Genomic DNA, 14,295 nt, shown 5'->3' with positions numbered 1-14,295 from the left:
GCATGAAATTAGAGATCAACCACAGGAAAAGAAATGAGAAAAGAACAATTAGTTGGAGACTGAATAACATGCTACTAAAAAACCAATGGGTCAATGAGGAAATCAAAAAGGAAATTAAAATATACCTTGAGACAAACAACAATGAAAACACAACCATACAAAATCTATGGGACACAGCAAAAGCAGTTCTTAGAGGGAAGTTTATAGTGATACAGGCCTTCATCAAAAAACAAGACAAATCTCAAGTAAACAACCTAAACTATCACTTAAAAGAATTACAAAAAGAAGAACAAACAAAACCTAAAGTCAGCAGAAGGAAGGAAATAATAAAGATCGGGGAGGAAATAAATAAAAGAGAGATTAAAAAAAAAAAAGGAAAAAATAACAAAACCAAGAGCTGGTTCTTTGAAAGGGTAAACAAAATTGACAAACCTCTAGCCAGGCTCACCAAGAAGAAAAGAGAGAGAACCCAAATAAACAAAATGAGAAATGAAAAAGAAGAAATATCAACTGATACCGCAGAAATACAAAAACATAAGAAAATACTATGAACCATTATATGCTAACAAATTTCACAACTTAGAAGAAATGGATAACTTTCTAGAAACATATAGACCACCAAAATTGAATCAATAAGGAATAGATAATTTGAACAGATCAATCACTAGAAGTGAAATAGAATCTGTAATAAAAATACTTCCTACAAACGGAAGTCCAGGACCAGATGGCTTCACAGGTGAATTCTACCAAACATACAAAGAACTTACACTGATTCTTCTCAAACTCTTCCAAAAGACTGAAGAGGAGGGAACACTCCCAAAGACATTCTATGAAGCCACCATCACCCTGATACCAAAAGTAGACAAAGACACCACCAAAAAAGAAAATTATAGGCCAATATCTTTGATAAATATAGATGCAAAAATCCTCAGCAAAATATTAGCAAAAAGAATCCAACAACACATAAAAAAGATCATACACTATGACCAAGTGGGATTCATCCCAGGTTCACAAGGATGGTTCAACATATGCAAATCAATCAGTGCAATACAGCACATTAACAAAAGAAAAGTCAAAAACCACATGATTATCTCAAAAGATGCAGAAAAAGCATTTGACAGAATTCAACATTCATTCATGATAAAAACTATTACCAAAGTGGGAATAGAGGGAACATATCTCAACATAATTAAAGCCATTTATGAGAAACCCACAGTCAATATAATAATCAACGATGAAAAGCTGAAAGCCTTCCCACTAAAATCTGGAACAAGACAAGAATGACCACTCTCACCATTTCTTTTCAACATAGTATTGGAATTCTTAGCCACAGCAATCAGACAAGAAAAAGAAATAAAAGGTATTCAAATTGAAAGGGAAGAGGTAAAATTGTCACTATATGCAGAAAATCCTAAGGACTCCACACAAAAACTACTAGATCTAACAAATAAATTCAGCAAAGTAGCAGGATAGAAGATTAACATTCAGAAATCGGTTGCATTCCTTTACACTAACAACGAAATATCAGAAAGGGAATGTAAACACCTTTTAAAATTGCACCCCCCCCAAAAAAATCGAGGAATAAACCTGACCAAGGAGGTGAAAGACTTATATGCTGAGAACTATAAAACATTAATAAAGGAAATGAAAGAGGATTCAAAGAAATAGAAAGATATCCCATGCTCTTGAACTGGAAGAATTAACATTGTTAAAATGGCAATACTACCCAAAGCATTCTACAGACTTAATGCGATCCCTATAAAATTATCCATGACATTTTTCACAAAACTAGAACAAATAATCCAAAAATTTATATGGAACCATAAAAGACCCAGAAGTGCTAGAGCCATCCTGAGGAAAAAAACAAAGGCATAGCTCCCCAGACTTCAGACAATGCTACAAAGCTACAGTAATCAAAACAGTGTGGTACTGGTACAAAAACGGGCATATGGATCAATGGAACAGAATAGAGAGCCCAGAAATAAACCACACACCTATTGTCAATTAATCTTTGACAAAGGAGGTAAGAATATACAAGGGGAAAAAGAAAGTTTCTTCAGCAAATGGTGCTGGGAAAGTTTGACAGCTGCATGTAAATCAATGAAGTTAGAACACACCCTTACACCATGCACAAAAATAAACTCAAAATGGCTTAAAGACTTAAACATAAGACAACATACCATAAAACTCCTAGAAGAGAGCATAGGCAAAACATCCTCTGACATAAATTGTACCAATGTTTTCTTAGGTCAGACTCCCAAGGCAATACAAATAAAAACAAAAATAAACAAATGGGGCCTAATCAAACTTGCAAGCTTTTGCACAGCAAAGAAAACCATAAAAAAAAAAAGAAAGACAACCTACCAAATGGGAGAAAATATTTGCAAATGATGCAACAGACGAGGCTTAATCTACAAAATATACAAAAAACTCATGCAACTCATCAACAAAAAAACAAATAACCCAATTGAAAAATGGGCAGAAGACCTTAATAGACATTTCTCCAAAGAAGACATACAGATGGCCAATAGGCACATGAAAAGATGCTCAACATCACTAATTATTAGACAAATGCAAATCAAAACTACACTGAGGTACCACCTCACACCAGTCAGAATGGCCATCATTAAAAAGTCTACAAATAACAAATGCTGGAGAGGATGTGGAGAAAAGGGAACTCCTACACTGTTGGGGGGAACTGTAAGCTGGTACAACCACTACGGAGAACAGTATGCAGGCTACTCAGAAAACTAAAAACAGAATTACCACATAATCCAGCAATCCCCCTCCTGGGAATATACCTGAACAAAACTATAATTCAAAAGATACATGCACCCCTATGTTCATAGCAGCACTGTTCACAATAGCCAAAACATAGAAACAACTTAAATGTCCATCGACAGAGGAATGGATAAAGAGGATGTAGTAAATATATACAATGGAATACTATTCAGCCACAAAAAGAACAAAATAATACCATTTGCAGCAACATGGATGCAACTAGAGACTGTCATACTAAGTGAAGTCAGAAATAGAAAGACAAATATATGATACCACTTATATGTGGAATTTAAAATATGGCACAAATGAACCTATCTACAAAACAGAAACAGACTCAAGTTGGGCAGGGAGAAGGATGGACTGGGAGTTTGGGATTGGTAGATGCAAACTATTACATTTAGAATGGATAAACAACAAGGTTCTAATGTATAACACAGGGAACTATATTGAATATCCTGTGATAAACCATAATATAAAATATAAAAAAGAATGTACATATGTGTATAACTTAGTCACTTTACTGTACAGCAGAGATTGGCACAGCACTATAAACCAACAATACTTCAAAAAAAAAATTTAAAAAAATGCCAAACCTATAAAAAAAATAAATTGCTCTGAGCTGTCTAAAAAAATCAATCAATCAATCAATCAATCAATAAGTAAAAAATGCTCCACAGGCTAATAATGGTAATATATAGAAAATAAGTCTTAGACTATTACCAAAATTACTGTAAAAGTCTAAGAATATAATTGCATTTAAAAAGATAAAATGAAAAAAAAAGATAAAATATCTTCTAATAGTTACGATACTTTTAACAATGCGAATAATGGAATATAACATCTTTTAAAAGAAATCATTGTTAAGATTTCTTTTTTGTGTGTGAAAATCTGGCAATTCAAGTTATAGAATGTCAGGTCATTCAATATAAAAATTCCAGCAATTTATCATTCCTATCCTTGGTTATTTAAGGATTACATACTCAGGACTTAATAATGTGAGATTCCTTTTAAGTCAGAGCCTTTTCTAAGAGAGTGGAAGTAGAGAGAGATTTTAAGACCAGATATTCTAGAATCCAACAAATCTATTCAACTCTGCTAAAACATTCTACTATGATATGACCTTAGAGAATTCAAAATAAGAAAGCTTATTTAGTTCCTATATATTAAGAGAAACAGGAATCTCTTTTGATTCCAAACTAGAAAAAAATTATAATTAGCTTATTGAGATACTACATTCTCTTAAAATTTAGATGTACCAGGTTGCCAACCTTGCTTTAAGACGGCATTACAACTAAGTAAGACACGGTTTTCACACATATGCTGATGTCTCAAGTTTCATCATGGCCACAAGTAAATAGTATTCAGCTGTATCATCTTAAATTTCCATATTATTATAAAGCTTGAGAAAAACCAACCAATGCCATCTTTTTTTTTTTCTTTTTCTTTTGCGATATGAGGGCCTCTCACTGTTGTGGCCTTTCCCGGTGCAGAGCACAGGCTCCGGACGCGCAGGCTCAGCGGCCATGGCTCATGGGCCCAGCCGCTCCGCGGCATGTGGGATCTTCCCGGACCGGGGCACGAACCCATGTCCCCTGCATCAGCAGGCGGACTCTCAACCACTGCGCCACCAGGGACGCCCCCAATGCCATCTTAATTCCTAGCTTTCTAGAATTAATATTAGGACAAGTACATCTTCTACGAAAGCTGAGAACAGAGTAGCTTACCCTGTCATGAAGAGTCCAGCCAACATATTTTAGGTAACTGTCATTTAGGAAGGCATCACTATACATTTTCATCCATACTCCAATTTCTTCAATACAAATGGCTCTAATCTCAGCAATAGCATCACTAGAGAAGGAAAAAAAAGAGTCAAACCTCTGATTAATATCCAAAGCTAGAAAGTACTTCATACTCATTTTCAGCAAGCAATAGATATAATATTATCCAAATACCATTTTTATATCTGCCCTCGCAAAGGTCTCCAACTTGAATATCTTCTATTTTTTACATGGCTTCTATGAAATAAAAACCACCAATACCAAACAAAAAAAAAAGCTTCTGGAAATCATCTTATTTTGACTCAACTGCTCTATTTTCAATGGACTAGGAAATGACATTTGGAGCTTTCTGAAAGCCTCACGATTATTATGGGATCAATACACATGTTAAAACTTCTGAGGAACCAGAGTATCAACATCCAAATACAGGATAATGGAGAACTCAAAACGTGTTTCTCTAAATAACTGTGACTCTTTCTAAGCTAGTACACATCTAAAGAATTAAAAAATAATTTTCATGAACAAAAAATTAGTATCTATGAGGCAAAATTGTAGCAGCCTGTATTATTTGAAAATGTACAGTAGTTTACAAAACCAAGTCCTTGAAGTAACTGCACAGGGAAGAATAATAATTCACATTTAGTCACAACAGAACAATCCTGGTGACCACACTATGAAGTGGTAGCAGAACGAACCCCAAAAGTCAGGTCTCTGGCTCTGTGCCCAGACAGCTTTTCACCTCACCATAAGCATCTACTACAACCCTCCTGGAATTACTTCTACTCTAAAATCTGTGAACCATGAACAAATACAGTGTTAATATTTTTACCTTATCTTTCAACAGGATAATAACTCTGGCTAAAAACACCCCGTATTATACAATTAAGATAAATCCTTTCTTTTGTAGATCAATCTTAAAGGTTTCTGAGTTACCATACATGAATAATTTTTAATTCTCCAATTTACACAAGGCAATCATCTATCAAGGAGCTTTCCTTAGTTTCTCTTTTGTGATAAAATGAGTGCCAGTGTTCTAATATTTAATTCTCTGCTGTAATAAATCTTAGTTCCTTCTAAGTCCATGTCATTGCTTAAAGAATAAAAATGTGAGAAACTTTCTCTTTCAAAACCATACTACCAATTACAGTCTTTAGTTTTCCTACACTTTTGCTGTTGTTTATACCTTTTTCTCATGGAGAGATTCTATAGCACAGAGGCTAATGATACAGACTTTGGAGTAAGACATCCTGAGTTCAAATCCTGACTCTGCTATTTACTAGCTGCAAGTTATTTCCCTCTTTCTTAGATTTCCTCACCTGTAAAACAGGGATAATAACTGAACCTAGACCTCACAGTGACTGTGAGGATGAACTCACTTAATAAAAGTATCAATAAAATACTTAGAACTGTGCCTGGTACCTACTAAAACTTTCCATCAATGTTCATTATTATAATCTTTTAATTGTCATCAATCTAGACATTCATAGATGATACAATATAAAAAGTAGCTTAAAAACTGTGAAAGAATGTTCCTTGACCTTTAAAATAATGAATGTGAATGGTTCAAGGGTATTTCTTTTTTTCTAAATATGAAAAATTTCAGACATTACAAAGTTATTATGCTTTAACTTCATATATATTGTTTTACATATTTTGAAACTTTACATACATTATATCTTATAGGCTTCCTCTCCAATTAGATTTTTTCACAAACCAGTTTTGCAATTTATACACACTGATTCATATAGCTCCAAGTCCAATATATTAACTTTAACTGATGTTCAGTGTTCCTTTCTATAAATAAATTACAAATTACTTATACATTCTCTCAGTGGCAGATATTTAGGTTGTTTCCAAGTTTTTGATTTTATTAACAATGAATGGCATAAGCATTCTCGTACATGTCTGCTTGTGTAAGCGTTTCCCCTAGGGCAGTGTTTTTAAAACAGTGCATTACTACCTACCAGCGCATTATGAAATAAATTTAGTGAGTGGGGAAAAAAAAAGTATTTGGGATAGAAAATACTAAAATGCTTCACATGGGGTAAGGCAAGTAAGTATTTTTTCTTGGAACATCTGTGTACTTGATGTAGGAAATGGTCAGTCAAGTCTGTGAGACACTGTTGTTATACTTAGAAGTGAAATTTACTGGGTGAGAAGGAATACACATCTTCACCTGAATTAGATATTAACAAATTTTTCCATATAGTGCTTTCATCCCTACCTGTCACTTGGTATTGTTCTACTATTTTATATAAATTTCCACTTCTAAGAACTACAAGTTCATATACTTTGTCTTCTACTGGGCTGTACAAATTAAAAAAAATAATAACAACAGCAAAAATAAAACAAAATAAAATAGCTCCCCTCCAAAACCAAAACATAACCACAAAATCCCCAAATCCCAAAGATCAATTACACTTATTCTCTGCTAAAATACGCTTGTACAAACCAATCAAAAAAATTAAAGCAAACAAAACCAGGCTGAGTTTTTTATTACACAAGCTCAGAGAAGTAGGGTAAGGACACAATGAATAGGTACGGTATTTTGATTAAAACTATAGTGACTACTAAGTACAGTAACTCATAATACATAGCTCAATCATTCTTCCATTCATTACCATTGGTATTACCATTACCTCTGGTATTGAGATTATAGGTGGCTGATTCCTAAGGCTAGAGAATATAAAGGCTTAGCTTTATTTCAGTAGGAAAATATTGCTCAAAATCTTTTTTTATAACCATTTCTATGTCTAAGCCTAACCTCTAATACCTTTTTCTCATGCTTATTAGACTGCCAAAAGCTCATGTTCTTGAAACACAGCTCTTCTCTGTAAGCACTGCCAACATTTAGATACAGCTTATCTTCTTGGAATCCCAGTCCTTGTCTACTTCAGATGCTAGTCTGATGCCTCCCACTTTAACTTAATATTTTTTTCATATCCTTTTTAGATCTACAATTTGACTATGTATGTAAGACAGCCCATTCTACTACTATTAAAAGTCCCTAGGTGATTTTTCTCCTATTTGGGTTTTGGAGCTCTAATCTACTTTGCTTGCTGATACTACCCTATTAATCATTCTCTACATGTAACTATATTATGTAATTACAGACTATACAGTAAAATAAGAATTTCTTTGTGGTGGTCTTAAAATGTCCACAAATTTTCTGTTACTATTCCTTTGGTGGAGACACATGCTTCTTTTCTTGAATATGGGTGTACTTATTAACTTGTTTCTAATAAATATAATTCAGTGGAAATGATGAATTTTGGCATCTGAAGCTAGGTCAAAAAAGACATAGTGACTTTTCCTTTGCTCTCTCTCTTGGATCAATCTCTGTCAGGAAAGCCAACTGCCATGTCTTAAGGACATTCTAGCTGCCTTATAGAGAACTCAATGTGGTGAGTAACTAAGTCTTCTTCCACCAGCCATGTGAGTAAGCCGTATGAGAAGCAGATGCTCCAACCACAGTCAAGCCTTCAAATGACTGCAGCCTCAACCAAAGTCTTGACTGCAATCTGATGAGAGAACTTAAGCCAGAACCCCTTAGCTAGGCCACTCCCAAATTCTTGACCCATAGTAACAATGAGATAATGTATAGTGCACCAAGTTTTGGGGTAAGTTGTTATATGGCAAAAGATAACCAATAGTCTTAGTTTTACTGTTATTGAAGGCCTTTTACCAATTGAGCCATAACCAATCTTCTTTTAGTTTGGTCTATGAATGAGTTCTTTAGTCCAAATAGCTCAACTGCACACATTACATGTCTGTGGTGACTCCTACACTCACAGTGCCCTTATTCCACTCTGATTACCTACAATGATTATTCTTTCAAGCTCTAGTAAACTTTCAGGTCTTCCATGATTCATGGCACATCCTCTTATTACCATAGATAGCTTTCTTCTTGCCTTCTAGGAACTAACATTCTATTTAAGTAAATGAAGTACAAAATGAAAATGCAGTGTATTTCTAAATATCCCTGACTTACTATATATATATATATATATACACACACACACACACACACACATTTTTCCCCCCTTCAGTACACGGACTTCTCACTGCTGTGGCCTCTCCCGTTGCAGAGCAACAGGCTCCGGATGCGCAGGTCCAGCGGCCATGGCTCACAGGTCCAGCCGCTCTGCGGCATGTGGGATCTTCCCGGACCGGGACACGAACCCATGTCCCCTGAATTGGCAGGCGGACCCTCAACCACTGCGCCACGAGGGAAGACCCTACAATATATTTTTTGATATACAGATATTTTTCTCATATTTTAGAGATCTTCAGTCTTTGATTTTTATATTACATTTATTTTTAACACCTTAATCTCTATTTCCAAAGGTCTCACTCCATTTAGAAAGATAACGTTTAGCTGCAGGTGTTTGGAAGTTTCCAAAGCAAAGATTAAGTAGGGGGCAAAAAAGTTAGTAAGACAAGAGGAAATGTATAAAGAAAATCACAAGATGAACGAATTTTCATAGTTCTAGTACTGGGGCCTTGAAATGAACAACTAAAAATGAAGTTAGAATACACTTTACTTGCAAACTCAAAGAAAGAAAAAAACTAGAAAAGAATAATTCTGGGGCAATTAATCCTCTGCTGTAGCTCTTTCTTAAAGCATAAAAGAATAATTATGTTCATTTCTATGGAAAACTTACCTAATTTACTGATCCTCAGTTAGTATGCCTTTACTTTAATATCTAACAATAATCTAACAATTTAAATCTAACAATTAATTTAATTTTAATTAATATTTAATTTTTGAAGTTGGGGTGGCAGGAGAGAAAAAGCATTAACTTAAAGTGTCATCTCTCCACAGCACTTCTATTTCTAGTAGGTACATGCAGTAACATTTTCCCTTAATCAATAAAGTGGACTAAGTGATACTTCTGGAAAAACCAATGATTGGTATCCATGACATGCTGATCACTTTGGCAGGCAGGTCATACTCTCACCTATATTTTCAACCCTCTTTTGAGGAACTGAAATTTTTTTTAATAAATTTATTTATTTAGTTTATTTTGGCTGCGTTGGGTCTTCGTTGCTGCACATGGGCTTTCTCTAGTTGCAGCGAGCAGGGGCGACTCTTCGTTGCAGTGTGCAGGATTCTCATTGTGGTGGCTTTTCTTGTTGTGGAGCACAGGCTCTAAGCACGTGGGCTTCAGTAATTGTGCCTCCTGGGCTCTAGAGCACAGGCTTAGCAGTTGTGGCACAAGGGCTTAGTTGTTCCACGGCATGTGGGATCTTCCTGGCCTAGGGCTCGAACCCACGTCCCCTGCACTGGCAGGCAGATTCTTAACCACTGCGCCACCAAGGAAGCCCAGAGGAATTGAAATTTTAGTGTATCAAAAGTGAGCTATGACAGATTCAATACTTGTATGCAAGGTCTGATTAAATTAAAAAATCAATAAGGTAACAGTAGGAAATTAAAGAATTGTTGCTTTTATGAGAATAATAGGTTGAAAATTTTGGCAAGACTCAGAAAGGGTGGGTCACTAAAATGAAATAAAGGCTGTGTTATTTTGGTGTTGAAGATTGAGGTAAAATCATAAAAAATGATATGGATTCTGCATTCAAAATTGTGTGGCTGAGCCAAGATAGACAGGATTTATGCTTCTTCCACTTGAAAAAACTAAAAAAACTGCATAAAATACATAAAATAATATTTTTTAGGTGTTGGATATCAGGCAGAGCAGGGCAGTGGTATAGGCAGGGGAACGTATACAGAGCCTGGGTATTTCTCAAAGTTGAGGAAAAGAAGCTGGGACTCTAGAGGACAAGGTGGTTAGATTTTACAAGGCACAGTACCAGAGATGCACGGAGAGAGTGAGCGCTGGGCATCTGCAGAAAGACCCTATCAACTCTTCAGCTGAGTATAAAGAGCATGTACATGTGAACAAACCACTCAATGCTGGGGAAAGAATGGCAACAGCAGAGAGGGCAACCTCTGGAGCAAACATAGGGCTTGGAATACTTTGTGTTCCAGTGAGCCAGAGCAGAAAAACCTTGTAATTCACAGGGCATCAAGAAAAGTACAAAGAATGGTTTTATCTTAGTATCTGGGTAAAGTTAACCTTAGACTAAACGCTGCCCTGGTCCACTTAACAAACCTTAAATAAAGTCTTGAAAAGATCAAACATTAATTATGTCCCAGAGAAAAGTGGATGAATATCTTAAGAATACATTGTTTGGTACCCAACAAAACAAAACCCACAGTGGTTGGCACCTAATAAAAATTGCCAGGCATTCAAAGAAAATGACCCATAATAAGGGGAAAATTAATCAAAACAAACAGAATCAGAAATGACACAGATGATAAAACTAGTGAAACAGAACATTAAAAGTTACAACAAAATATATATATTCAAGAGGCTTGAGGAGAGCCTGGAGGTAATAAAAGAAAAATGAAGAAAACGACCCTGAAGAACATGACAAAATTGTTAAACTAGTTACAAAACAAAAAAAAAATTTAAATGTAACCAAGAGCAAAAGATAAATTAACTACAAAGGACACAAGATAAGAATGACAGCAGTTCTAGTTGGAAACAAGCCAAACCAGAGATAATGGATCAATTCCTTTAAAAGACTGAAAAAAGAAAAAGGTCAACCTACGATTCTATATTAAGAGAAAAAACCTTTCTTCCCGTCCCCCCAAATAACTCAAAATACAAAAGCAATCTTTTTAGTTTTCTGGAAATAGATTCAAAATGTTGATAAGCATTTACTCGTAAAAAGCTGATGAAATTTGGGCCCAAAACAGCAAAAATCTATGGCATTCTTGAATGGACATAACCCCTTCAAACACCCTAAAACTCAGAGCAGCAGGTGTAGTGGAGGTAGCAGGATTGGGAATGCCCATGAAAACCATGGTTTTAAGATGAGGAAGCTGACTTGATTGGTAGCAACATGCTAAATACCAACACCCAGGGAAGATTTCAATAAAAAGAGCAAACTCTGTAAGAAATGAATGGGGAAATAGCAGAGTTCTGCTAGCCTAAAGCTACAGTCCAGGAGAGAGAAATTCCTCAGATTAAGTCCAAGTAAATTATTCAAAAACAAAACCCCCAACAATACGACAAACTTCAGGGGAAAAAAATCAGAATCCATATTTGCTAAGATATATTTTGTAAAATGCACAGTTTTTAACAAAAGATTATATGATGTACAAAGAAAAAGCGAAGTAATACCTATACTTGGAAATTGAAACAGTCTAAAGAAACTGCTCCGAGTGGGCCCAGCTGTTAAATTTAGCAACGTTTTTAAGGAAATCCAATAAATATAATCAGATTATATTTAAAGATGCTATATTCAAAGAACTAGATGAGAACATGACAAGGCCTCAACCAACAGTGGATTATGATAAAGAAACAGCAACTATAAAAATAGGACCAACTGAAAAGTACAATAACAGAAATAAAAAACTCACCATATGGTTTCAGCAGCATACTTGAGTTGACAGAAAAAAAACACTGAACCTGAAGATAGGTAAACAGAAATTACCCAAAGAATAGAGATGAAAAACATTGAGGAAGGAAAAACGAGAGAGAGAGAGTGTGTGAGAGCGCGCACATGCACGTAAGCTCCAAAAGCCTAGGAAACAATATCATGTATACCAGTATATGTGTGAAAGGAGTACAAACAAAGAGAAATGGGTAAAAAATACTTGAAGAATCAACTGCTAAAAGCTTATGAAATTTGATGAAAAACATGAATCTACAGATCCAAAAAGGTCAACAAAATATTAGTAGGATAAACACAAAGAGATCCATATCTAAACACATAAGCAAACTGTTGAAAGCCAAAGAAAAATGGGGAAAAAAAGAAGAAAAGAAAATAAAAGCTACAAAAAAAGTGACTCATAAATGTACAGGGGAACAGCAAGATAAACAACTAATTTTTTACTCAGAGACAATGAAGTCCAGTAGGTGGTAGAAAGGCAGTAAAAGTGTTAAAGGAAAATAGAACTGTCCACCGAGAATTCTATATCCAGCCAAACTATCTTTCAAATATGGAAGATGAAATAATGACATTTCCAGATAAACAAAGACTGCTAGGACACTTGCCTTATAAGAAACTGTAAAGAAAGTCCTTCAAACTGAAAGGAAGTAACTCTATACAATAACTCAAATTCATAGAAGAAAATGAAGAATGCTGGAAATGTTAACAACAGGGTAAAAAGAGAAGATAGCATGAATACTTCTTTGTTTAATTTCATTGAAAATCTTAATATTGTATATACTGATAATAGTTAAAATGGTAATGTTGGGATAATACCAAATAGAGATAAAAGATATTTGACAATAATAGTACAAAGGAAGAAAAAGAAAATGGGGCTATACTGGAGCAAAGATGCTACATTTATGTGAAATTAGTCATGCTAATGGGATGTAGTTTCTGTAGCAACCATAAAGAAAATAACAGAGATTGTTCAATGGATAAAAACACAAGATCCAACTCTAGGCTGTCTATAAGAGATATATTTCATATTCAAAGACACAAACAGTGAAAGGATGATAAAAGATACATCATACAAAAAGTAACCATAAAAGAACTAGAGATATATTATTATCAGGCAAAGAAGTCTTTGAGACAAAAAAAAAAAGTCATACTAAAAAAGAACATTTCATAATGATAAAAAGGTTTACAGGAAGATGTAACAAAACAGCAGAATATATCCTTTTTATATGCACATGTAGTTTTTTTTTTTTTTGGATAATCCAACTGATTAAGAAAAAAACAAGGCCCATAAAGTATAAAATGATTTAAATATCAATACCTGAAAGTGTGTTTACTAACAACAATGCAATTAAACTAGAAATTAAGAAGAGAAATTAATTTGGAAAACCTCCAAATATTTTGAAATTAAACAAGAAAACTTAACAACCCATGAGTCGAAGAAGAAATCACAAATAAAATAAGGAAATACTTAGTTCTGAATAAAAATTTAAAATACAACATATTTGTTGTATAAAAAGTCATGGTATGTCACTAAAGTGGTACTTCGAGGGAAATTTATAGCTTAGCATGCCAGATAAGAAAGGAAGAAGGCTATACAAATCAACAATCTACCATAGGAAACTAAAAGAAGACAAGTAAATTAAAACTAAAGCAATCACATGGAAGGAAATATTAAGGTTGAAGCAAAAATCAATGAAATAAAAAAATACATAAATAAAGTCAATGAAAGCAAAAGTTTATTCTTTGAAAAGATCAATATAACTGATAAACCTTTAGCTAGGCTGACTGACCAACACAAAAAAGAGAGAAGATACAAATTACAAAATCAAGAATGAGTAAGGAGACATCCTACAGAAATAAAAATGATTATAAAGAAATATCATAAACAACATACAAACAAATGTGCAATATGCATGAAATGAAGTATTGTCTGAAAGAGACAAATTACCATAAAGAATCAACAAGGAACAGAAAATTTGGATAGATCTATAATAAGTTTAATTAGTAAATGAAAATCTTCACACAAAGGAAAACCTAGGCTTAAAGGACTTCCATGGTGAATTCTATCAAATTAATAAAACAAGACAAAACCAAAAAAAAACAATCTTCCATAAACTCTTTCAGAAAATAGAGCAGGAGGGAACATCTTCCAGTTCTCTGAGGCTAGTAAGCATATTAATACCCCTTATGAAAGTAGACACAAAAATCCCTAACAAAATATTAGCAAACTAAATCCAGTAGCATAGAAAAAACATTATATCCCATGACCATG

At 34.3% G+C, this 14,295-nt stretch overlaps 1 protein-coding gene across 1 annotated transcript in view; it reads right to left on the bottom strand.

Moving 5' to 3' along the window:
- Positions 1 to 14,295, bottom strand: part of STAG1 (STAG1 cohesin complex component) — a 423,440-nt gene that overhangs the window by 120,095 nt on the left and 289,050 nt on the right. The window contains exon 10 of the mRNA XM_067737732.1: positions 4,506 to 4,629. Coding sequence (XP_067593833.1) covers positions 4,506 to 4,629 — 124 coding nt within the window. The remainder of the gene's footprint in view (positions 1 to 4,505; positions 4,630 to 14,295) is intronic.

The sequence above is a fragment of the Pseudorca crassidens genome, chromosome 5 (genome assembly GCF_039906515.1).
Source record: "Pseudorca crassidens isolate mPseCra1 chromosome 5, mPseCra1.hap1, whole genome shotgun sequence".
NCBI classification, from domain to species: domain Eukaryota; kingdom Metazoa; phylum Chordata; class Mammalia; order Artiodactyla; family Delphinidae; genus Pseudorca; species Pseudorca crassidens.
This window is presented reverse-complemented; position numbering and strand designations above follow the sequence as displayed.